Here is a 27,027-nt window from a genome sequence, read left to right as displayed (position 1 = left end):
AAGAAAAATATTATATAGTTTCTACATTTGACTTACAGTAAAGCAACTTAAAATACAAATAAACTTAGATAAAACAACATTTAACTTGAATTCTACAATAAGCCGACAACACAGGCGGCAGTGACCCAGGGTAGAGTGACCGCGGAACCCTGTGGGCTCCCCCAGAGTTAGTGTCCAAGTGTCCTTGAGCAAGACTCTGGACCCCCAATAGCTCCTGATGTGCAGGTTGGTGCCTTGCATGGTTTCCTCCGCCATCGGTGTGTGTGAATGTGTGAATGTCTGTGTGAATGTAATGCACAATCTATGTAAAGCGCCTTGGATAAAGACGCTATATATAAATGCACCATTAACCATTTACACAAGTCAAAACAAAAATCTAGTTCTAGTCTACAATAACAACAAACATTGCATGGATGCACCTGGGACGTATCCTCAGTGATGTATCCCAAGGTCATCACCTGGGACGTATCCTCAGTGATGTATCCCAAGGTCATCACCTGGGACGTATCCTCAGTGATGTATCCCGAGGTCATCGGGGTTTCGGGTCTCTCGAACATCATATACCCCTCACTCAGGCGACCCAGCCGGGAGTGATCAAGTCCCAGTATATAGCTACCCTCAATCAGTCCCACTAGGGAACAACCACCAGGGCCACACAATCCGTTGGAACTACTCCAGACCAGAACTATACTCTGCCAGGGCTGGGAGGTATACGCTTTCTGGCGCATGGAAGGACCGTCACTATAGGCTCTGTGTGTTGACTCCTGTCCGGGCCCCTCCTACGCTACGTCTCACCAGGTCCACCCCTGCTCTCACCAGGCCCAGGACCCGTGAGCTGCACCAGAGTCCCCAGCACCAGACACTTCATTCAGGAGTGGTTCCGCAGACTCCACCCCGAGTGATAAGGTGGTGCTGCGGGCTCCGCTTGCTGCTTGAATGGCCCTCCTAAAGGCCTCTAATGCTGCTGCGTTTGACCTATATGGACCAGAGTATAGGGCAGACCCAATAAGTCCAGTAGGCTGATATGTATGTCACGCTCTGGGAATGTCTTTAATACCGTGGTTTAAATGTAATGCCGTGAAATCAACACAAACGCGACCTTAATTTGCCTCGCTTTTAACCCATTCAGGCCTGATGAAGTTTTCTAAATCATGACAATTTTCTGAAAGATTTGAGGCAACATGTTAACGATTTTTCAAAAAAATTGCAGACCTACAAGTTCATAGCGCGCCACTCGGTGGCGCGCTATGAGCTTGTAGATCTGCTATTTTTCAATAGCTAAAGCATAACATGATGTTTGAAACACCAAAAGGGGTTAAACTAATCAAAATACAGTGAGCATGTGCACAGTGTTCATTTTGACAATAGTTTCAAGTCATTATTTTTTAAATAAAATTCCATTTAGTTTTTTTAGTCCTTTATTATAGTCGACTAAATCTACAGTTGATTTAGTCAACGGGATGGTGCGTCTTATTGCCTTATATTTACACTTATAGCTGCATTACGAAAATAGTAGATCTACAAGTACTTTCAGAGTGTGACACCTGTCCTGCACACTTCGTATAGCTCTACTATAGACCTCCTCTCCGATAGTCCCTCCCTGACATTTTAGTCTGTCTTTTTAATTTGTTGACGAAATTGTCCTATATGTATGTATATATATAGTCATAGTGGTTGTCATCATAAAGTTTTTATTTAGTTTTTATCTTAGTTTTCGTCAGTGAAAAAAAAGGTAGACGATGAACACCTTAATTTGGTCACAGTTTCAGTCGACGGAATTAACAGGTGGGGCGGCATGGCGACACATTGAAAAACGAGTTAACCCATTTTGGGCAGGAACCCCTTTTGGTGTTATAGCATTATGTTATGCTTTATAGCTATTGAAAAAATAGCAGATCTACAAGCTCATAGCGCGCCACCGAGTGGCGCGCTACGAGCTTGTAGTTCTGCTATTTTTGAAAAATCAAAGAACGACTGACATAGAAACATAGCTTTTTCAGAAAACTGTCATTTTCAAACAGACATTTTTAGAATCTGATCTCAGGTCAAAGCCAGTTAACTCGTTATGCTCTCTGGCTGGACCGTTTGCAACGCCTCCCTCCATGTCCAACCCGCCGCTCAGAGCCCTGTCCGTATACGGCCTCCATCCAACAGAGGCAGAAAGTTGCGTGGTCAGGGCTTTCCTTTGAACAAAAGGACTAAACTGCTTACAGGCACGACCATGCAGTCAGTGGCGATTCTAGGCCTATGCAATGACCCGCCGGGCTTTGGCACGGGCCCGACTGTGATGACGGGGGGGTTTCCATTGTGCCGTGAGCCCCGGCACACGGCCAGTGCCAGGGTATAAAACCTGGATGCGGTTCTCAGGGGACCAGCACGAGCCAGCCACTGCACACACATCAGGGCAACGCAAGCCGTATAACACAGGTAAGCACCCAGCACAGCACCGAGCACACACTATACAGCCAGACACCCACAGCAGGCCATCTACTGTCATAGTATAACAACCAGGGACCACCACCACCACACACTGCTCTCCCTGTGCCCACCACGGGTCACCCACAGACGGGGGGAAAAGACTCCAAACTCAAGCCCCCTGCATGTCACAGAAACAGCAGAGCGATCCTGGCCTGGGATGCCTTCATGCTTTTAGTCCAAAACCCCCAACAACCACCTATAATATGGAGTGTCAAACGGTCAATCAAACTAATTTATTTAATTGATTATAAGAAAAATAATAATAATCTACTTTTATAATAAATGGCAGAAATAGTTGATCTATCAAGCATATCATCAAGCTCACAAGTGAGCTTGCATATCGGCAATTGTTGCGTGACAAATTGAGAATATATTTATATATATATATATATATATATATATTAATATATACTCCATGAAACAAATCTATTTATAGAAATACTTTCCCCCCCCCCACGTTGATCGGCTGATGTAAAGTAAATAAATAAACACACGTTTTTCTCCATCATTGAATTGATGAATTGAAAAAGTAATCGATATAGAATGATCGCAATGAGAAAAATAATCGGTCATAATTGCAGCCCTCATGGATATAGAACCTGTATATATATATATATAATATATATATATACACACACACACACACACACACACGCTAATACATGCCTATACCTGTCACCATTAAGCCAGTGTCACCTGTACCAGTTTCGACCTCCCATTCTCATTCATTCATTCATTCAGCATATTTCTATAAATATCTCTGTGCCACTTGTGACTTTATCTTCACCATCTTGCCTTCTTCCTCCCTCTCCCTCCCTCCCTCCCTCTTCCTCCCTCGCCCCCCCCCCCCTCCCTCACCCCCCCCCCTCCCTCCCTCCCTGCAGACTCTCTCACCATGTCTCAGACCGCCAAGTCCGCCTCCAGCCAGGGCACCGATGCCAAGGACAAGGGTACCCCCGCCCCCGCTGCCAGCAGCAAGGCCACCAAGACCGGAGAGCCCGGCATGGGCAACTTCAGAGTGAGTCCCTGTTTAAACAAATGATACTGTACTCTTCTTTAATTAACCAACGCCATGATACTGTACGTGAATGTCCCCGCTCTCTGCATGGGGGGGCAAGCATTTAAAGTGAAGCATAGTTTTTGGTGTACAAAGCAGCAGAACTGTAGTATAGAGAGACCCGAGTTCTCAATTCTCTTTTTCTTTTAAAGAAAACCTAATGTTGAAATATTTGGGCAGTTATAGTCACAGTATAGATCATGTTACACAGTGTATATACACACAGTTATGGCATATAGACAATGTTTTACAGTATTTACCTATTCATAAACAGAAGCCTATACTATACATGCAGTAGGCTACAGTACTTCTTGGCTCCATATATCAGCCAGGGGTGGATACGAGACCACAGAGATGTTCTCCAGATCATGACGATGTGTTTAAACGTGTTAAATGTGTTCTCCAGATCATGACCGTGTGTGTTTAAACGTGTTAAATGTGTTCTCCAGATCATGATGATGTGTTTAAACGTGTTAAATGTGTTCTCCAGATCATGCTGTTCGACCAGGAGAACTTCCAGGGCAGAATGATGGAGGTCCAGAACGAGTGTATGAACGTGTGTGACCGCGGCATGGATAGAGTTCGTAGTATCATCGTTGAGTGCGGCCCGTAAGTGGACACACACACAAGCACACACACACACACACACACACACGCACACAAGCAGCGCACGCTCACACACACACAGTCCCAATGTAACCCACTAATGTGAGGCAAAGACATTCTAAGATGTACTTGTGCTATGTCAATGTAGGGACAATCACAGTGACTGAAATGTATTAAGTATACCAATACCACAGTGCAAAAGTACAACAGCATGCATTCAAAATCTAGATTTTCTAGGTATGGTTGTTGGGCAGCTAGCTTATAACCTCGCAATTTATTAGTGGATTTATAATTTGTAGTATATATTCAATAACCTGAATCTGCAAAGCATAGTGAAATGTGTCAGATGAATGTAGTGGAGATTAACAAGTAATAGAAGTATAAACAAGTAATAGAAATATGTAAGGTAAGGTGCCTCTAAAGAGTGTACTTAAATGCTGAGTGAATCCATCCAGGCACCTCTGAAGACAGACACCATATCACTCGTTCCCATAAAAAGGCGCCTGACCTTCTGGGTCACTATCTGTGACCTTCTGGGTCACTATCTCTGACCTTCTGGGTCACTATCTCTGACCTTCTGGGTCACTATCTGTGACCTTCTGGGTCACTATCTCTGACCTTCTGGGTCACTATCTCTGACCTTCTGGGTCACTATCTGTGACCTTCTGGGTCACTATCTCTGACCTTCTGGGTCACTATCTTTCCAATAATCCTCCTCTCCCCTCCTCTCCCCCCCTGTGCTCTCCCTGCCCTCGGCGGCTGCCCCCCCTCCTCTGCAGCTTTGTCGCCTTTGAGCAGACTAACTTCCGCGGGGAGATGTTCATCCTGGAGAAGGGAGAGTATCCTCGCTGGGACACATGGAGCAACTCCTACCGCAGTGACTGCCTCATGTCCCTCAGGCCCATCCGCATGGTGAGTACCTACCGTGTACACACACGACTACAGTACGTGTACAGTATGTACAGTGACTGCCTACCATGTACACGACAGTTACAACGCTAGTGTCTCCACTCTCTTACTATATTATTACTGTGCCTATATACCAAGGTGCCTGACTGAGTTATAGACTAAAAGGGCAGTCTCCCTGGAAATGAAAACGTCTGGGTTTCCGAGGCTATCCCACACCATAATGCAACTGTCCACACCATAATGCAACTGTCCACACCATAATGCAACTGTCCACACCATAATGCAACTGTCCACACCATAATGCAACTGTCCACACCATAATGCAACTCCTTGCCAACTGTAAACTATACTTGCAACCGCATTGTCACCCAACTGGTGCCGGTATGTCTGTCAGTCCTCCTCCTCTAGACCGCTGCAACTTCTTGCAACAGCAGGATGCAACTATAAGTTGCGCTGGTGTGTGTGGAGTGGACTGCGTTTCAGTTCACTCATCAAGTTAGTTACTCATGAAGTAACTAGCTTTCTTTCTTACTCAGTGGTATACTGTTGCTGTTGCGCCACCGAAAACTAGGTGATCTATACAAGATTACAATGCGTGTGTGTGTGTCTTTATACAGCGCACATTATTTCACACTCATGCCAAGGTTATATTAGGTTTATATCATATATAATAATAATAATAATATATAGGCTATATACCCCAGCCGGGTCATACATACCAAAGACTGTAAAAATGGGAACCCAATTGAACATAGAAAACAGAGCTAAAAACCTCCCCTCTCTCTCCACACATAACAGGACACATATACCAAAGACTGTAAAAATGGGACCCAATTGAACATAGAAAACAGAGCTAAAAACCTCCCCTCTCTCTCCACACATAACAGGACACATATACCAAAGACTGTAAAAATGGAACCCAATTGAACATAGAAAACAGAGCTAAAAACCTCCCCTCTCTCTCCACACATAACAGGACAGCATGGAGCACAAACAGAGCTAAAAACCTCCCCTCTCTCTCCACACATAACAGGACAGCATGGAGCACAAGATCTGCCTGTTTGAGCTCTCCGACTTCAAGGGCAACAAGATGGAGATCCAGGAGGATGACGTGCCCACCCTCTGGGCGCATGGCTTCTGTGACAGAGTGGGCAGCGTGAGGGTTCCCGGTGGAGTGTGAGTATGGTGCACACGCACCCTTAACCCGTTCTGACCCGAGATCAGATTCATACGAGGTTTCCACTGGACACACACTGGTCTGATTAACCCATTCTGACCTGAGATCAGATTCTAAAAATGTCAGTCGTTGTTCGATTTTTCAAAAATAGCAGACCTACAAGCTCGTAGCAGACCTACAAGCTCGTAGCGCGCCACTCGGTGTTTTCTCGTTATAATTCTGGGACAGGATGATCGAGGGGCTGTTTTAAAAAGTTCAGTTCAGTTCTATGTTATAACATGAGATGTAGAGAGGCAAGGCAAACAGAGCACAAGCTTCTAAAAATAGACCACGATACAATAAGGGCACATCTCCCGTTTTATATGCTTGACAGAAAGTCAAAGAATATTAAGGCTTTGTAGCCTACTTCCAGGAACAATGTCGACATAACCTTGAGACGAAACATAAATAGACCATAATATACAGAATACACTAGTGCTCATATATAGGAAGTATAGAAAGTGAACATGGACAAATATTGTTAGATAATATTTCTGTGAATCCGCAATGTTATACTACTATCTTAATATCAGGCCCAAAAAAAGGAAGATAGATATAATGGACCTATAAATAAATCTACAAAGAGAAAATAATTCGGGCCACATATATCTTGAGTGAAGTAAGTATGTGTAGATCATCGTTCTTTAACTTCAACGGCCAGCACAAGGTCGGTTGTCGTCGAGACTCTTAAACTTGTCGGTAATAATCCGTACGGGAGCATAGACGTTACAACAATAAACAACAGTAAACAGTACAAACAAACAAACAATCCGTCTACTCTGCTGGTCGCTGCGTGCGTGCGCAGCGCCCTGTCACCTGTCAGCCAAGTATACATACATGTATTTGTGTTTCTAATGGTTCCGTTTCTCTTTGCGGTCCAGTTGGGTCGGTTACCAGTACCCCGGCTACAGAGGCTACCAGTACCTGTTCGAGTGCGGCGACTACAGGCACTACAACGAGTTCTGCGCCTTCCAGCCTCAGATGCAGTCCATGCGTCGCGTCCGTGACATGCAGTTCCACCAGAGGGGCTGCTTCAACCTGACCGCCAGCAAGTGAGCAGTGACCTCTGCTGGACGCCTGGTGTAGTTGCAACCATGCCTCACTACTCTTCAACCGCCCATCCGGCTGCTTTTTATTTCTCTAACTCCCACCCCCCCCCCCCCCCTCCCCTCCCCTCCCCTTCCCCTCCTAATTCAATCAGAAACCCCTAACCCTCAACCACCCCCCCCCCCCCCCCCCACAACCCCCCTACCCACTACCCAAAAAGGATAAAGAATGACAACAGTGTACCGGACAGCCTTAACTGACTTTTTATGCCAAAATAAATATGTTTGGAAAAAAAAACAAAAAAACGTGAGCCTCTTGGGTTTGACTGACTTCAGAATTCAGGCTGGAACTCCAGCAACAACACCACATGAACACGCCTATACCTTTGAATGTTTAGAGAGAAAAGTAGTCATATTTACTGGTATATATATAACTGTCACATACTGGGTGTTGCATGTGGGAATCCACGCATATGTAATATGCAAAATAATAATAATAATAATAATAGGTCAATATATAATTATAGCCTATAATAGCAGCAGTTACCAAACATGTTTGGCCATGCACCCCCTGTTACCTCCAGACCTAGCTGACTCACCCCCCCACATGGAAATAAAAAATGCATAAGCTATATATTCCCTATATATCCACATATATGCACATATGAGCCTGAATATGGAATATATATGCAGCATCGTATATTAGCTATACTCTGCATATACTTGCCATATTATATATTGGCATAATATGTGTATTTAAAATAAAACCATATAGCACCAACCATTAGCCTTGTCATGTAGCGTACCGGCCCCTAGAAGGCGCTCACGCACCACAGTTTGGGAACCACTGGCCTACAGCCTATAGCCCTCGACCTCATATATCCTATTTGTATTTCGATTATTTTTAATTAACTTAAAATGTCCTTGACATGAAAAGGTTTGACAACCACTAGCCTGTATTCCTCAATCAACTCCCAGCCCCGTGCAGTGGCTGACCACCTGGGAACCGATTACTCACTGTAAAAACGTCATATTTTACTTTAATACTTTGAAAGGATCTGATTTTACCACAGGTTTATTTATAACTCACAACAGGATTGTGGTTGGAATCAATCTGAGACGAGTTAAACTGCTGGACAGTAAAAAAGCTGCCCCAAAACTCTTCATTTTAACACGTCACCGTATCAGATTGAACCTGAAGGGTACGTGGCGTGCCTGTGTGTGGCGAGAACATTGTGTTACTAAACTTTAAGACACCAACAAACATCCATGGACAGTCTAACACACTGTCAGTAACAAACATCCATGGACAGTCTAACACACTGTCAGTAACAAACATCCATGGACAGTCTAACACACTGTCAGTAACAAACATCCATGGACAGTCTAACACACTGTCAGTAACAAACATCCATGGACAGTCTAACACACTGTCAGTAACAAACATCCATGGACACAACACAACACACTGCCAGTGCACACAGCTGTTGACAGTTATTTTTCCTTTTTTAAATAGGAGGCCTTCTTCCGTGATTGGTCCAGCATGATTGAAGGTGCCCCACCAATCAGTGGCAAACAGGTCCTCCAAAGCTATAAGATCTGAAGTGCAAATAGTAACGAAACATTAAATAATACAATAAATAGAACCCTTACATAATAATTATGAACACAGATAGGTAACAGGCCACTAATCAACACACATCAGCCAAAAGCAGTTTCAGAGACTGAGCATTACATTCAGCCATTCACACAAAGGAAAGGAAAGTGACCATGTTTACCCAGGGTAACTGGACTAAGGAAAGGAAAGGTACTATGTTTACCCTGCAGGGTAACTGGACTAAGGAAAGGAAAGGTACTATGTTTACCCAGGGTAACTGGACAAAGGAAAGGAAAGGTACTATGTTTACCCTGCAGGGTAACTGGACTAAGGAAAGGAAAGGTAGGCCTACTATATGTTTACCCAGGGTAACTGGACTAAGGAAAGGAAAGGTACTATGTTTACCCAGGGTAACTGGACTAAGGAAAGGAAAGGTACTATGTTTACCCAGGGTAACTGGACTAAGGAAAGGAAAGGTACTATATGTTTACCCAGGGTAACTGGACTAAGGAAAGGAAAGGTACTATGTTTACCCAGGGTAACTGGACTAAGGTGCCCTTGCTCAAGGGCACTTCAGCGGCGGTAATTTTAACGTGCCAGTACGGGGATACGAACTAGAGACATTCAGATATCAAGACCGCTCCGCAAACCGTCCGGCCACCGCTGCCCCTTACACTTGAAACCTTACATAATAACACAAATAAATAGGTAACACACATCAGCCAAAAGCAGTTTGAGAGATTGCGCATTACACATTCAGCCATTCACACACACATTCATACACCGATGACAGAGGAAACCATGCATGCGAGGCACCAACCAGCACATCAGGAGCAATTAGGGGTTCAGAGTCTTGCCCAAGGACACTCCGACACTAACCCTAACTCTGGGGGAGCCCGGGTTGGTTCTGGGGGAGCCCGGGTTGGTTGGAACTGGTTGCCATGCGGTCCCTCTACCCCTGAGCCACTGCCGGAGCAGATGTGAAACTCTTCACATCTGCTCAGTGGAAATTGAAACTGTTAGCATGTCAGCTGTCCCCCCCGGGGACTCAAAGAGATTTACATCTTCAAGGTTCACTGGTTTCTCCTCACACTGAAATACACATCATGGTAATCTAGTCTAGATGGTGTTCTCCTGAGCACACGTTCTATACATGATAGTGATCCACAGGAATTATTAATATGAACTGTCCTGTTCATTTTAAACCGTGATTTCATATCATCAAGCAACACCGATTTAACTTGTATAAAGAGAGGACAGAGCAACACTGAATGGAATATGCTGTTTGCACTGGTATTGATGCCAAAGGAAAATATTAAAGTTACGGTCCCTTAATATTAAAGTTAAGGTCCCTAAATATTAAAGTTAAGGTCCCTTGATATTAAAGTTAAGGTCCCTTAATAGTAAAGTTAAGGTCCCTTAATATTAAAGTTAAGGTCCCTAAATAAAGAATGCACACTGCTGCGTTTCTCGGATTTCTAGCTGCGTTTTTCCATCTGTATTTCCCGAAAAACACGTATTATACCTATTATAACTTCAATGCAATCTCCATAATTATATAAATGTACTGTAAACATACCATGAAACAAACAATGTGATCCGTTCGTAATGTTCTAAAACCAAACTACAGCGTTTATAATCTTCTAATCACAGTGTTAACCATCAATGATTGATCCAACAATTAATCAATAATTCAGCAAGAAACTGGTTTCTACAAGAAAGAAAGAAAGAAGGGCCGGTGATCCGAGATCAGGGTATACGTTATTACAGTTAAAAAGCTGGTGGGGTGCACACTCTTGTAAAAAAATAATATAATAACCGCAGACAGTAGTCTACAAATTACAATATTATAAAGTGTTAAAGTGTATAAAAATGTGTTGAAAATGGACACACTCACTCAGGTAGTAAACGTACCACAAAGCTGTACTTAATTAAGTACAGATACTTGAGTAAATGATGTATAGGCTACTTAGTAAATGTCCACCAACTGTATTTAGACGTAGATTTGCATGGTCATGGTTCAGTGGTTCATGCTGCTATCTCTATATAGAACGCAGGGTTTTACAAAGAGAGTGCTGCTGTGGCATCCTGCAGTCCCTAGGGGGAGGACTTCAGTTTAACCCCTTTTGGTGTTATAGCATTATGTTATGGTTTAGCTATTGAAAAATAGCAGATCTACAAGCTCATAGCGCGCCACCGAGTGGCGCGCTACGAGCTTGTAGGTCTGCTATTTTTGAAGAATCGTGAAAAGTGTTTGAGAAACGACTGACATAGAAAAACTGCTTTTTCCAAGAAAAACAGTCAGGATTTAGAAATCGTTCCCAGGGTCAAAATGGGTTAACCACTTCATTGAGACCTGAGACGAGGGTTTTTTTTACAAAAAGCAATGACAATATGACATTTGTATGTGTTTTTAATAATTAGCCTACTTTTTATATCCCCTAAATAAAGCCCCTATAGACTACAACATTATTCATAAGCTCTCTTCTTATCAACATGTCTCTCTAGTCTACTTCCCACACTGTGTCCTGGTGATTCCAGTGGACTGCGTGTCTCCCTCATGGGTCACCTTGCAGCTGAACACCTCTCCCTGCTCCCACAGTGCCTTGCTCATGGTCAGGGTGCTGCTGCGTCCGTAGCGGCCGTCCTTCTCCACCTCCTCGGAGGTCAGTACCCCGGCCTCCGCCGTCGCCGCCTCCTGCCCGTCCACCTCCCAGCGCACCTGGCAACACCGTTAACAATTTAGGCATTTAGGCAGACGCTCTTAATCAAGAGCGATTTACAGTAAAGCAAGAACAAAGACATGGCAATACATCTAAATAGTCATCATGAATATACGTAAGCTAAGAACCTAACAGTTGAATATATATATGAAACTATGTAAAGTTTTAAAGTTACTAAGTATTTATACTACAGTACGGAGCCCCTGAGTGGCCATGGTATCGTCCGGACGAGATATTATCTTGTCCGGCAGAGATGGGCAAAATACATTGAGAATGTATTTTGATACAAAATACAAATACTGGGGTCAAAGAAATGCATCTAAATACAAAATATAAAAATACATCTTCCATCCCAGCGAAATACAAATTACAAAATACAAAAAAAAAGTATTTCAAAATCCGTATTTCAAATACATGTATTTCAAATACTGCCCATCTCTGGCACCTGCGGCAACACCGTTAACATTTAGGCATTCATTGGCAGACGCTCTTAATCCAGAGCAAGAACAAAGACATGGCAATACAGTACATCAAAATAGTCACCATGAATCATACATAAGATAACAGTGGAAATTTATTGTCACATCACATTACAAGTATAAGGTGGATGAAAAACCTATAGTTGTGTCTACAGGCTCAGCGTTGCAGTGAAAAAGGATAGAGATATATAGAGGGATAGAGGCATAATATGACCAATGTGAGTGCATAATAAATTAAAAGGTCATACTGCTATTTTTCAATATAGCTAAAGCATAACATAATGCTTAAAAACACCGAAAGGGGTTCCCGCCCTGAATGGGAGTATAACTATGAAGGTTTATAATAATTATAGGAATGGTTAATTCACCTGGGCTCCTGGGGGGTTGTAGCCAGTGAGCAGGCAGGCCAGGGTGGCCGAGTCCCCGGCCAGGAGCTCCTCAGAGGAGGGAGGAAGCAGAGAGACAGAGGGCCTGACCGGCACTGCGGCTGGAGACAGGAGAACACAGTGAATTAGGGAGGAAGCAGAGAGACAGAGGGCCTGACCGGCACTCCTTCTGGAGACAAGAGAACACAGTGAATTAGGGAGGAAGCAGAGAGACAGAGGGCCTGACCGGCACTCCTTCTGGAGACAGGAGAACACAGTGAATTAGGGAGGAAGCAGAGAGACAGAGGGCCTGACCGGCACTCCTTCTGGAGACAGGAGAACACAGTGAATTAGGGAGGAAGCAGAGAGACAGAGGGCCTGACCGGCACTCCGGCTGGAGACAGGAGAGCAAGAGAACAAGCGTTATGGCATATTGTGTAGTAAAACAGAGAGACAGAGGGCCTGACCGGCACTCCTTCTGGAGACAAGAGAACACAGTGAATTATATTATCTACAACTAGCATTATAGACTCATCACATTATAGGGAGAAGAAACGATGAATTATAATGAACTTCGTTTGACTTATTGGGACATATACAACAGGCCTACAACTATAATGTAGAATCACACACAGATACACAGAACTATAGGGATGTCTGAGATTATTATCGGACGATATTTACATGAAGTGTTAATTAATATCAGAAAATATCGTTATCGGGTTTAATTAATCCTCCTGAATTTACGATAATGTTTATTCTTAAAAACCCTTCATAAAATGCTATAAAAGTTATTTTATTATTATTATTATTATAACAAAACATGCTACACATAACTATTACAAAGACATATTCACATATTAGAGTAAAATGTATACATTTCATTATTGCCTTAAGTATTCTGTTTTAATTACAAAACTTTGCTTATTAAAAAGTGAATTTCATTAACAAAATAATAGAATGTAATAATAAATTCATCTTTGAATGAACATTCTTCAAATCACACATGTTTACAATAAATACAAACAACAACAAAAAAACTACTACTTACTTTTGACAGTGAGTTGGGTTCCTCCACCAAACGTGTACCACAGTGATGTATGGTGGTGAAACCATCGTACAAAAACCTCCTCTACGCTTCAATGACTTCACTCACTCACATACTGTTTGAACACTGCGACTAATGTACGGTTAATAACTGACTAAATCTGTAAAATGTTATTCATGAACAAAGATCTAGTCTTTTTTTAAATACTTAAGACGGTTCACAGTCTGTGAAATGATAGTGTAGTGTAAAGGGTCAGTTCAATTAATTTGTTTCATTGCACCAGTTGTAAATGTCTTGGCTGAACACATTGTTTTCAGTAGATATACATCCAGAAGAGCTTTTCATTTACTTCTTACAGAAGGTTTTTGTACGACTCTGTGTCACTGTGTGAACGGCCGGGACCTATGCTGCTGACAGTAGTAAACTCCTGCATCTTCAGTCTGGACGTTACTGATGGTTAGACTGAGTTCATAATCATATCCACTGCCTTGGTAACGACCTGATGTGATATTTATGTGCATCATAATTGATAATGAATTTAGGCGCTTGTCCTGGTTTCTGGTGGTACCAGGCTAAGTCATCGCCAATGGCACTACTAGCTGTACAGCTGATGACAGCAGAGCCTCCTGGCTGTACGGCGACAGATTCTGGAGTCTGTCTCATCACGATGTCTCCTGTACATCCTGAAACACACGACATATTGTTCTCATAATGCGTTCATAATACCTATGACGTTTATCGTTATTGCTGTCTGCAGTCACCGAGTCTACTCTACAGTATATCTGCCAAATCTTCCACTGTAACACTATTCATGTCACACCTTACAAACAAACGACACAGACAAATATGGGAACGAACGTTAATTATGTTACGCTATACTGTACCTCTGACAGGCTGACAGCTTCATTAAAATGAAACAATTAAGGAGCTCAATGTTTTAAACAGTGTTGTGTTTCATGAGTTAAAGATCACTCACCTTGGATGTACAGGGTGATTAAGATGTACATGCAGATGGCAGACATGTTGATCTGTAGCACTGAGGAGACGGAGTCATGCTGCTGGACATATAAAGCACCCTGTCCTCTCTATGCAAATCAACTGTGGTGGAAGAAGTACCCAGATGTTTAAAGTAGAAATACCACTTTATTAAACAAATATACTAAATGAGTAAAAGTACAAAAGTAATGGCATCAAAGTCACAAAAGACAAGTAGTCATTTTTCAGAATATCCCTTTTCACGTCTCTTTTCAAAGTTTGTCATAATATTGAAAAATAAGATATTGAAATATGGCTTATTTGGCTACTGTATTTTAAACACACACACACACACACACACACACACACACACACACACACACAAAATGTAATCAAATATGTTAGTACTGTACATGCATTTAAGATTAATTTGTCGTGTCATGACTGTGACAGTAGTAAACACCTTGTATAGAAAACACAAGATTGTTTGCATAACTTTTACACAAACAATGAAGTCAGTATCTATACAATGAGCCTCTACTGTCCTCCAAACCATTACAAATAAAAACATATCAGAGTCTCTCCACACAACAACTAAAAGGAGTTGATTTGCATAGAGAGGACAGGGTGCTTTATATGTCCAGCAGCGTGACTCCGTCTCCTCAGTCCTACAGATCATACTGTCAAAGCAACATGTCTGCCATCTGCATGTACATCTTAATCACCCTTTACATCCAAGGTGAGTGATCTTTAACTCATGAAACACAACACTGTACTTTCTGCTTAAATCTTTGAGCTCCTTATTTCATGCATCAAAGCGGTGTCAGGAGAGGTGGCATACTGTAACATCATGAATGTTTAACAGTTTTGGCATAGATATGCAAGACCCATAAGCAGCATAATGATGAGAACAAGGTGAGTTAATGTTCCTATCTTTGTGTGTTTCAGGATGTACAGGAGACATCGTGATGAGCCAGACTCCAGAATCTGTCGCCGTACAGCCAGGAGGCTCTGCTGTCATCAGCTGTACAGCCAGTACTTCCATCAATAATTATTGTGTCTGGTACCACCAGAAACCAGGACAAGCTCCTACATTCATCATCGATTTTGATACAAGTTCCACATCAGGTCGTTACCAAGGCAGTAGAAGTGGTCTAGAATTCAGTCTAACCATCAGTAACATCCAGACTGAAGATGCAGGAGTTTACTACTGTCAGCAGCGTCAGAGCTTTCCGTTCACACAGTGACACAGAGTCGTACAAAAACCTCCTTCACTGAAAGTGAGAAGTGACTGTGGTATAAGACTCATATCCTATTTACTGAATACGGTCTGCATGGGGATCTCAGTATAATTCTATTTTCAGTTTGAATTGACATTTACAAAATAATATTTGTTGTGACTTTTGTCCCAGAAAAATAAATAAAATAAAATTTCCAAGTCCAGAATAAAGATCATAAATATGCTTGATTTCTGTGTTTTTGTCACCGAAAAGAAAACATTTTGTATTAACTTAGTTAATAAGAAATAGGTAAGATATTTTCACAGTTACAATTGATGCAAAGATAAAATACAAATAATTTTACACATTGAATAATTTCACTGAGTGTGTTAACAGTCATACATATTTAAAAAGTACTATATCATTGTAATATTATATATAAATAACATATTAAAGTATTGGTCAGTTATGTGTCATCACAGTGTATGTGAGTCAGTGACGTCATTGATGTGTAGGGGAGGTTTTTGTACGGTATAGTTACACCACTCAGTGTGTACTATAAAAGGTCATCATTGCATCAATTGCATTTATAATTGACTATACTGTATCATTATTTGTCTTTACTGAACCTTTAAATAGAAATATAGTTGAAAGATGTGTTGTTCTCAGTAAATACATCCAGTCTTGCCTTTCAGTCACTAATCTCTTCTCACTCGGTCTTTGACAGCAGGAGGTTTTTGTACGACTCTGTGTCACTGTGTGAACGGCTGGGACTCATGCTGCTGACAGTAGTAAACTCCTGCATCTTCAGTCTGGACGTTACTGATGGTTAGACTGAATTCATAACCATAGCCATTGCCTTGGTAACGACCTGTTTTTAATCCTGAATAAAAATCGATGATGAATTTAGGCTCCTGTCCTGGTTTCTGGTGGTACCAGGCTAAGTCATCGTCAATGTGACTACTAGCTGTACAGCTGATGACAGCAGACTCTCCTGGCTGTAAGGCGAAAGATTCTGGAGTCTGGCTCATCACGATGTCTCCTGTACATCCTGAAACACACAACATGGGGAACATTAACTCACCTTGTTTCCAGTCCTTATAGCCTAAACCAGGCTAAGGTCTGCGTGATTTAACAAATGATTTAACAAATGATTTAACAAATCATGGAACGCAGCAAACCAGGCTGGAAACCAGGCCACTTAGACCTACAGTATAACGGGTCTTATAAACGACTATCTAGTAACTATCCCAGTTTTAAGTGTCTACACTTTAGCCCTATATGTCCTTAGTTTTACCAGGGTCCCCCATCAGGGCACTATACTTGTCCCCCAGGGCACCATGCACTTGGGTCTGTTCCTTCTGCTCTTGAACAAAACTCTTATACACCAAACTCTTTGCCCACAGTAGAAGTAGTGTATTGATAATGCTATATGAACAGTTACTGAGTGTGTACAGTGTATATCTGCTATGTTATGGTACACCTTGAAACACACAAGTATGGGAACATTAATGATGTTACGTTAACTCGCCTGACGGCTTTGATGCATGATTTAAGCAGCAGTGAAAGTACAGTGTTGTGTTTCATGAGTTAAAGATCACTCACCTTGGATGTACAGGGTGATTAAGATGTACATGCAGATGGCAGACATGTTGATCTGTAGCACTGAGGAGACGGAGTCACGGAGTCACGCTGCTGGCACATATAAAGCACCCACTCCTCTCTATGCAAATCAACTGTGGTGGAAGAAGTACCCAGATGTTTAAAGTAGAAATACCACTTTATTAAACAAATATACTACGGTAAATGAGTAAAAGTACAAAAGTATTGGCATCAAAATATATATATACCAAATATATAAGTCACAAAAGACAAGTAGTCATTTTTCAGAATATCCCTTTTCACGTCTCTTTTCAAAGTTTGTCATAATATTGAAAAAAAAGAAAGTATAAAATATGGCTTATTTGACTACTGTATTTTAAATACATCATGCACACACACACACACACACACACACACACACACACACACACACACACACGTAATCAAATATGTTAGTACTGTACATGCATTTAAGATTAATTTGTCGTGTCATGACTGTGACAGTAGTAAACACCTTGCATAGAAAACACAAGATTGTTTATATATAACTTTTGTTTGCATAACTTTTACACAAACAATGAAGTCAGTATCTACACAATGAGCCTCTACTGTCCTCCAAACCATTACAAATAAAAAAACATCAGAGTCTCTCCACACAACCAGTAAAAGGAGTTGATTTGCATAGAGAGGACAGGGTGCTTTATATGTCCAGCAGCGTGACTCCGTCTCCTCAGTGCTACAGATCATACTGTCAAAGCATCATGTCTGCCATCTGCATGTACATCTTAATCACCCTTTACATCCAAGGTGAGTGATCTTTAACTCATGAAACACAACACTGTACTTTCTGCTTAAATCTTTGAGCTCCTTATTTCATGCATCAAAGCTGTGTCAGGAGAGGTAGCATACTGTAACATCATTAATGTTCCCATATCTGTGTGTTTTATATAAGGCGTAACATGAATATCGTTACAAGGAAGATTTGGCAGACATATACTGTAGGGTCAGAAACTGTTCAGACAGCTTTAACAATCAAACACATGAACCTTAGCGTCTCTATTCAGGGATGAACCAGAATTATAAGTAAACCAGTTTTGGTATAAGATTGATTTATTCGGCTAAGAGTTTCAGCATACATATAGAACACCAATAAGCAGCATAATTATGAGAACAAGGTGAGTTAACGTTCCTATCTTTGTGTGTTTCAGGATGTACAGGAGACATCGTGATGAGCCAGACTCCAGAATCTGTCGCCGTACAGTCAGGAGGCTCTGCTGTCCTCAGCTGTACAGCCAGTACTTCCATCAGTAATTATTGTGTCTGGTACCACCAGAAACCAGGACAAGCTCCTACATTCATTATGGATTATGCTCCATCAGGTCATGTCACCACATCAGGTCGTTACCATTACCAAGGAAGTGGTCGTGAATACAGTCTAACCATCAGTAACATCCAGACTGAAGATGCAGGAGTTTTCCACTGCCAGCAGCGTCAGAGCGTTCCGTTCACACAGTGACACAGAGTCGTACAAAAACCTCCTTCACTGAAAGTGAGAAGTGACTGAAAAATAAAAGATGGTAAGACTCATATGTCTGTGGTAAGACTCATAATGCTCACTGAATACGGTCTGGGGATCTCGATCAGTATAATTCGATTTTCAATTTGTGATTTTTGTCCCCCCAAAAAAAGAAGGGGAAAAAAAGCATTTTCCATAAACATGCTTGATTTCGGTGTTTTTGTCACCAAAAAAACCACCATTTTGTATTTCGTAGTTAATTAACATAAGTACGATATTTTCACAGTTACTATTATGCAAAGATACAAAATTATAAAAGGACACTTTTACAACATTGAATAATTTCACTGAGTGTGAGTGAAACAGTCATACGTATGTAAAAAGTACTAGATCATTGTAATATATAAATAACAAAGTATGAGTCAGTTATTCATAATGAAGTGTATGCCTATGAATGTATGAAGTCATTGAAGCGTAGAGGAGGTTTTTGTACGATGGTTTCACCACCATAGATCACTGTGGCTCACGTTTGGTGGAGGAACTAAACTCATTGTCAAAAGTAAGTAGTGATTTTATAGTTCCATTTCATAGACGACTGAAATGACGGACTGTTTGGATGTATATACTGTAAAAAAGTGTGATTGAAGAATTTTGTGGAGAAAAGTATTTTTTTTTAACTAAAATCACTGAATAATTATTATCAATGAAACATTTACGAAAGATGTGGTTTTTTTTAGAGCTGGGACTCGATTAAAAACATTTATCTAATTAACCAGAGGCTTTGCGATTAATTAATCTAGATTCGCATAGATTATCGCATCGCATTTTAATCGCATATCATTATTTGACCCGAGAACAGTGAGAAAGCAATTTTTTTCAAATGGATTTTGGTATACTAGTGAATCAATGAATAGTGAATACATAAGTTTAAGCAATAAAACATTGTTTTTGTAGTAATAGGGGTAATAATTATTTATTGAATAATTGCACACAACTGTGCTGTAATCCACGCTACCATCGGATAGCCTTTTAAATCCTATTTCCAATCCACGGGGACAAGCAAAGTGATCTCAGCGGCTTCCCCCAGTCTGGTGAACTGTCTGCGGTGTCTGGTGGTGTTATTGTCTGAAGAGGACACGGACACTTTGAGCGCAGGTCCGTCTGAAAACTGTCCAGTGACAACGTTCCGCGGTGAAAAAAATAGTGCGATTAAAATGCGTTCATTTTTTTAATGCATATATTTTTCTGTAGTTAATTAATCGTAATTAATCGCAATTAGTGCCGGCCCTAGTTTTTTTCTTTCCTAAAAGTTTAGCATAATTATTATTTTACAGTTTGTCAACTTCAAATTTTACTCTATTTTATTTGCTCCTATTTTAGTCCTAAAAGAAAGTGGTCACAAAATGTATAACAAATATAACAGAGATAGTGAAACGTTCCAATATAATTTATTTTTAGATCAAAGCTTTTCTCTTAAAACATGTCAATAAATAGAACTAAAACAATATATCCAAACCACTAGTTGAATACACGCCTCTATATGCCCACGTGTATCGAGTTAATTTATTTTACAAGTTGATCGTCAGCTTCCCCTACAATTGTTGTAATGTCTTTGTTGGTGTTGTTTTGTACTCAAGGGTATAGGTTAACTTATTCTCATAGATCGCCAATATTCAAGAAACATCTAAAGAAATATCTAGTTTCTGTAGATTACATAATTTAGTTTGAGGACGTCGTCACGTCATATTTTATTTTGTGTTTTTGTTGGTGTATTGTTTATTTCCCCTTTTTGTGAGCATTTGTATTTCTTTATTGCACAGCCATGCTCCCTTGGTCAACTTGTAGTCTTTTGTATTGTTCCTAATGAACTTGTAATCTGCTTAATCAATGACCTCTTCCATATACAGGACAGCTGGCTTCTTCCTTTCCTTTCATTTGTATTTTTGTTCTTTGATATGTATTGTCTACAGTATGTTTTATAGTGCCCAAAAGGTAGATCGTGATCTACCAGTAGATCACAAAGGCAGTGCAGGTAGACCACATGACATGCCCCTAAAATATATCACTTGTATTAAGGTGACTTGATTTGATTGACGAAGTCAAAAAGTGTGGGCACCCCTGTTTTATACCATGTGCTAAAAAAATAAACCTAAACCTAAACCTAGAGAAAAGGGGCTGTTTTACTACACAATATGCCATAACGCTTGTTCTCTTGCTCTCTTGTCTCCAGAAGGAGTGCCGGTCAGGCCCTCCATGTCTCTCTGCTTCCTCCCTAATTCACTGTGTTCTCTTGTCTCCAGCCGGAGTGCCGGTCAGGCCCTCTGTCTCTGTGCTTCCTCCCTCCTCTGAGGAGCTCCTGGCCGGGGACTCGGCCACCCTGGCCTGCCTGCTCACTGGCTACAACCCCCCAGGAGCCCAGCTGAGCTGGGAGGTGGACGGGCAGGAGGCGACGGAGGCCGGGGTCCTGACCTCCGAGGAGGTGGAGAAGGACGGCCGCTACGGACGCAGCAGCACCCTGACCATGAGCAAGGCACTGTGGGAGCAGGGAGAGGTGTTCAGCTGCAAGGTGACCCATGAGGGAGACACACAGTCCACTGGAATCACCAGGACACAGTGTGGGAAGTAGACTAGAGAGACATGTTGATAAGAGAGCTGATCAATAATGTGGCTTCATATTATAAAGTCTTGTCATAAGTGTCAGAGACGGAGAACGTTATATGCTTGTCTACATTTCTTCGCTTCGCTTCTAAAACTCACTAACTGTTGCTGTGTTTGTGTGTACGGTTCTACAACTCAAACAGAAATCAATAGAACACAACATCAAGATAATGGTCGATTATAATGAATGTCATTAATACCGTATACGTGTATGTACACTGTGGGCTGTGTAGAGGGATGCTCTGACTATGTATACTGCCTTGGCTTGAATTAATGGCCTTCATTGAAGAAAAAATCTAATAAAAATAATAAAGTAAGCCTTTTGTCATTCATTTTTACGTACAAACGTACAATAAAATGAATGTGGGAAGAGTCAGAGGATGTCGGTGATTAAATAATGTCATGGTTTATCTTGGATACGAGTTCACACTAGCTCAACTCAAACAGTATCTGGCAAATACATCAAATGCAGTATTATGTTAAAGGTCCGCTGACATGCCCCGAAATTAATATGGGTGGTACAGCACATCACGTGGTCTGACTGAAAACAGTTTGAAACAGTTTGAAACGGGGCTACGGCGCTAGCAACAAGTGGCTATAGGTCAGGCTAGCGTTTTTGACGGTACATTTAGCGTCATATTGGCTATAAATGTAATTGAAAAAAATTATTTTTTCGCCAGAAATGCTTAGTTTGAATGCAATTGAGGTTGGCGTGGGGTTTTTTAGGGGAACTGCAGCACAAGCGCAAATTTTGGACTGGAGTCCCATGTTCCCCCGGTCGCCAACACCCCTGTCTGCCCGCTCTGAGACCTCTCAGCCCCGCAGCGCGACAGTCGCGACTACGGACGGTCTGCTGTTGTCTGGCCGCTGTGAGAGCAGCGCGACTACTGTTCTTTTCCCCTCTCAGCCGCAGGCTGACATGTACACCCTCGCTCTCACTCTGTAATACCGTAGTTAGTTACCACAACATTGTTCAAGTGAACTATAGTGTGTTTATGTTTGTATTCATTGTAATAATAAATATCGCTATGCCGAGGCATAGTCTTGCGGACGAGATCATGAGCCTCTACGGGGGACTGGGCATGTGTGTACACACACACACACACACACACACACACACACACACACACATGCAATGGCACGGAATCTCTTCCCCGCTGTCATGCACTATAGCCACGGCTAAAAGTTGTGTGTGTGTGTGTGTGTGTGTGTGTGTGTGTGTGCGCACGCGCGAGGGTGACAGCACGGAGGTGAAGCTCCGTAGGACGCCGTTGTTGTTAATGTTTTAATATTAACAACCACACCCGTTGTTATTACCACCGTCAATGTAATAAGGTGCTGCTAAGATGCAGTTGCAAGTCCTATGGACAATGTGTCTGATCGCTTCGATCAGGCTTGCGTATAAGCAAGCATTACCCACCGGGAGGATCTACAAGCAGCCGCGACAACCCAGCGGCCTGCCCCGGGAGCGGTTACCGGGAAGAGAGCCACCAGACTCGGCGTTCGAGCAGTACGTCCACCCGCTGTCAGAACAACAATGGATGGCCTTTCAGAACCAGGAGAACACCTACAGGGACAGCCTCAACACACAACGGCAGCGTGACAACATCTACTTTGCCTCCGGTGTACCAGAAAAGTGGAAAAGGCTCGTCACTCTGTTAAGCGGAATATTCTTCAGGAACGGCATTTTCACAGCGGAAAGCCACGGCGGCAGGCCATTCGGGCTACAACTGCTTAAATACGTGGCGCGAGTCCTGAAAAAGTTCCCGTTAGTGCATCCCCACCCCGACGTGTTATCAACAACTTCAATAGCGGAATGGATCCGCGGCCAACTACGCTTCTTACTGGACACCGTGCTGCCCTCCCTGGAGACTGGCGTGAGTCACGGTGGTCCACGTAGGAAAGTGAAAAGGAATAAACTGGCCCACCTCTGGCTGCACAGAAGATCCAAGGCGATCCAAATCATCCTGCATGACTGTGAGTACCCCACCCCCCCGACCTGCTCAAATGACATCGCAGCTATACAGGCTTATTACAGCAATAAATGTCAGAGCCACAGACCGATTGCTGCCCTCCCTCCCCCACCCTGGTATGAGAGCCTGCCGGAGTACGAGCCGACCACGTTTCCAAGCACCACGCACTTTACCTGTGAAGAAGTGGAGGCAGTTTTACACAACCTCCCAAACAATAAAGCCAGTGGCATGGATGGGGTGACATATGAGACATTGAAAACCGCGCAGTCATGTCAGACTTTAACAACAATTTTTAATGTCTGTCTAGAGAATAGGAGGGTCCCAGTTGCCTGGAAAGGAGCACTTATCCATCGTATTCCCAAGAAAGACAATATCCCTGAAGATCCATCCACATGGAGAGACATTTCCCTTCTCCCAACAACATACAAGGTTTTCATGAAATGTATGCTGGCTAGAATACTCCCCTGGTTGGTAGATGCAGATATTTTGTCTAGCAAACAAAAAGCATATATTAACAGGCAGGGTATGAACGAGCATGTATTTTGCCTTAAAACAGGGATAGATGATTTCAAGCACGAGTCATGTAGACTGTACTCAGTCTTCCTTGATTTTAGAGATGCATTTGGGACGCTTTCACATGATGTCATGATCAGGTCACTTGAGGAAATAAAATTACCTCAAGTGTACATCGACTTAGTGAAAGATATATACTGTGAGTCCTCCATCCAGGTAATCTGTGGGAAACAGCTAACGCCACCTATACCTCTAGAGATAGGGATTAAGACTGGCTGCCCTTGGAGCGCAGTTCATTTTATAATTGCCCTCAACCAGTGGTTAAAGTGGTTATGTCTGTGTGCCCCCCACGGTGTGATTTCACCTAACCCAGTACAGGGCTACGCAGATGATGTCCAGTTGGCCTCCAGGGAAGAAGGAGTCATTAAAAACATGCTCGCCAGGACAGATTCATTTCTGGAATGGTCAGGCCTGGAAGTCAAGGACATTAAATGTGCTGTACTGTATGAGAGAAGGAGCGGAGGAAATAGGTGGTACCACTCTAACACCGACACATGCCCTGACTTCAGAATAGCCACCAAACCCATACGTGTGTTCTCCCTTCATGAGACATACTCCTACCTAGGGCATAGGTTTAACATTGCAGGTGAATGGAAGGAACAAGTTAATCTTATCTTGTCCGAGTTCACATCAAGGTTGGATCTTATTGACAGATGCTCTCTACCATTAACAATGAAGCTAGAGGCCATTAGACCAATAGCACTGTCTAAAGTCCAACATTTTTTCTCCAATGTTCACCTTATGCAGAAGGTACTAAGCGAAATGAACAACAAAACAGTGAGCTTAGTACGTAAGTGGTTTTCCCTGAACACACACAGCACCCGTGACATTATTCACCATCCTCAGTGGGGGGGCGGGCTGGGTGTACCGAATGTGTCATGGATCTATATCAGCATGCGCATAGCTCATCTATTAAGCATGCTGAATAATGATGATAAGGATGTTAGGGAGCTAGCCAGATCTTCCCTGTTCCTCGATATGAGGAGACGCAAGGTCCCCTTAGCCAGGGAGCCACAGCCCCACTTCCTTGGGTTCAAAAGGAAACCCAGTGGGAAACTGGACACTCGCTCCCCAGGCTTCGGTGTCTCGTCAGATTGACCGGATCTGAACGACCTCTGCATCCAAGCCGGTGTGTCCCTGGAGTGGGCGCGGCCTGACTCTGAGACTGTGGAGGTCTCTGAGGACATAATAACTGACCTTCTCACCTCTGTTAGAGCAACAGTGACCTACAGCGGACACACCCACCTGTTGACACCTAAGGGTGCCCGGCGGACCCTGTTGGATATGTTCCAACATCGGCAACAACAACACTGGACTGGACTCAAACTCCAGGGGAAACTGGCTTGTCTTCCCCATGCTGACCACTCTGTTTCCCATTCATTCATAAGGAACACTGCTCTCAATGAGGACATTATCACCTTTACAGTAAAAGCCAGGCTACAGATCCTTCCCACCAAACTCAACCTCTCCCTCTGGTTTCCCTCCACCCATGCACCTCATTGCTTGCATCACACCACAGGGCTTGTTACAGAAACCATGTCACACATTCTGAATGGCTGTTTTGCCTATAAAGGGCTTTACATAGCACGCCACGACAGAATAGTTGATCTCATAACTAAGGACATATCCAAACATTTTGCACTGTCTGTGAGAATGTACAAACATTCCTGTGTCAAACCTTCCATGTTTCAACTCTGTACTGAAAATACTGACATTTTTGCACATCTCTCTGCTAACACACCAGATGTTGTTGTGGTTAATGAAGAGAACAAATCAGTTTTCATTCTTGAAATGGCCTGCACCTTTGACTCTAGTTTAGAGGAAGCCTTTATGACTAAGGTCATTAAGTACCAGCCGCTCCTCCAGTCCATCATTGAACTAGGCTATAGGTGCAATCTATATGTGTTTATCTTCGGCAGCCTAGGACATGTACACAGTTTGGTCGTAAGAGGCTTCCAACAACTTGGGATGCCGAAAAAAGCAGCCAAACGGCTTGCGAAATTCTGTGCAATATCTTCCACTATCGGTAGCCGCCAAATATGGCGAAGACGCTGTTACCTGTACCCCTGAAGGGTGTGTGGGTATTTATTTGTTCGGGATTTGCTGACTGCATTCTGTGCGGCACCTTGTAAATATTTGTGTCCTTGTATTTGTATCTCTTATGTGGACATAAATAAATGATTAAAATGTGTGTGTGTGTGTGTGTGTGTGTGTGTGTGTGTGTGTGTGTGTGCGTACACACATGCCCAGTTCAATGCGGGGACCTGACCAGAGACGATACGTCCGTCCGTCCGTCCGTCCGTCCGTCCGTCCGTCCGTGTGTGTGCAGCCTGCATCTGAGACGGGCTAGCCGCTAGACTATGTTGTCATGCGGAGCGACGCGGCGATAAATAAAATAATCATAGCGATATTGATTATTACAATGAACAAGCATAAACACACAGTTCACCTGAACAATGTTGCGAAAAAATAATTTTTTTAATGAGACTTTCACCCAGTATTCAAGCTAAATGTGACACCAAAATAGTAGCATAAGTTGCTATGCTACCACGGCCACCAAGCCCGGCGAGCCCGCATAGAAGTCGTTGGGGAAAGCTTTCGCCACTCTGACGTCAGAATCATGATAGCATTGTTTGATAGCAGTTATTAGCTCCCGAGGGGCGTGTCAGTCTTCCTTTAAGGTTTTATGCTTAGTTTATCTGCTGGGATTGACAAAGCAGTAATCTGATTACAGATAGAAAAAAAGAAAGAAAGAAAGAAACGACATAAACGTATTCATTGCAATACGTAATACTAGATTGCGTGTAGACAACAACGTTATGTCATTCACTATAAAACATTCCTCTTTCCTCCTCTATCTATTACATTTTCCTTTATCCGTCAGTACATTGTCTGTCCCACGTTTTAACAAACGCAGGTTCATTGAAGACACACAGTCGGATCAGAACATGACTCGTTTCATGAATGATTAAACTCCCTGATGGAG

General features: G+C 42.5%; 1 protein-coding gene and 2 gene segments (V, D, J or C); 2 read left to right on the top strand and 1 right to left on the bottom strand.

The window, feature by feature from the left end:
• Positions 1–3,373: 3,373 nt before the first annotated feature.
• crybb1 (crystallin, beta B1) lies at positions 3,374–7,402 on the top strand (the record flags this gene model as incomplete). The annotated part of the gene is made up of 5 exons (XM_080766632.1): positions 3,374–3,496; positions 4,026–4,144; positions 4,921–5,053; positions 6,084–6,226; positions 7,148–7,402. 5 exons carry the CDS (start codon positions 3,374–3,376, stop codon positions 7,320–7,322), a joined length of 693 nt encoding a protein of 230 aa, XP_080622758.1. The 3' UTR covers positions 7,323–7,402.
• Positions 7,403–11,389: 3,987 nt separating this feature from the next.
• LOC308317727 (immunoglobulin lambda constant 7-like) overlaps positions 11,390–27,027 on the bottom strand; it is a 20,021-nt gene continuing 4,383 nt past the window's right edge. The window contains exons 2-3 of the C gene segment in view: positions 12,480–12,598; positions 11,390–11,631 (exon numbers count right to left, since the gene is read on the bottom strand).
• On the top strand, positions 18,083–21,463 carry LOC308317785 (Ig lambda-1 chain C region-like). The segment is given in 4 exons: positions 18,083–18,128; positions 18,530–18,581; positions 19,350–19,396; positions 21,138–21,463.

Source organism: Protomyctophum bolini (assembly GCF_963924005.1).
Source record: "Protomyctophum bolini genome assembly, chromosome: 6".
Classification (NCBI taxonomy): Eukaryota; Metazoa; Chordata; class Actinopteri; order Myctophiformes; family Myctophidae; genus Protomyctophum; species Protomyctophum bolini.
This window is presented reverse-complemented; position numbering and strand designations above follow the sequence as displayed.